The 483-nt window shown below is 43.5% G+C and overlaps 1 protein-coding gene across 1 annotated transcript in view; it reads right to left on the minus strand.

The window, feature by feature from the left end:
* carhsp1 (calcium regulated heat stable protein 1) overlaps positions 1 to 483 on the minus strand; it is a 23,455-nt gene that overhangs the window by 1,666 nt on the left and 21,306 nt on the right. The window contains exon 4 of the mRNA XM_035654230.1: positions 152 to 274. Within this exon, the coding sequence (XP_035510123.1) occupies positions 152 to 274 (123 nt within the window). The remainder of the gene's footprint in view (positions 1 to 151; positions 275 to 483) is intronic.

The raw sequence follows: 483 nt of genomic DNA on the forward strand, positions 1-483 counted from the left end.
ATTATTGATGCCTTTCTCTTCACATCGTTTCCACATAGCCTGATTAGTCATTACAACATGTTAAAGTAAGTTATATGGTCATATTTTGACTTTGATACTTAAAGACATGCACTCCCCAAGAAGACACACACACACACACACACACACTTACTCTGAAATGTGGACGAAGATGTCTTTGCCCCCGTCGGATGGCGTGATGAAGCCATGGCCTTTGGAGCGGGAAAAACATTTACACACACCAGTAAACACCGGACCCTCTGATGCACGGGCCGTCCTGTACAGAGAGAGAGGGAGAGATACAGACGGAGGAAAGAAGAGGAGGGTGAGAAAAGAGTGATGAAGAGAGACCAACTATGCCAGTGTGTCAACACAGAACAAAATAGGGCATTCTGATTGGTTAGCACAGTGGTTCTCATCCTTTTCCCTTAAGGGAGCCCTTTTCTATCATTGAGTAAACTGAATGACATATTTTATGGATATTTC

The sequence above is a fragment of the Morone saxatilis genome, unplaced genomic scaffold (assembly GCF_004916995.1).
Source record: "Morone saxatilis isolate NCDOM2014 unplaced genomic scaffold, NCSU_SB_2.0 Contig14, whole genome shotgun sequence".
In the NCBI taxonomy this organism is placed as follows: domain Eukaryota; kingdom Metazoa; phylum Chordata; class Actinopteri; family Moronidae; genus Morone; species Morone saxatilis.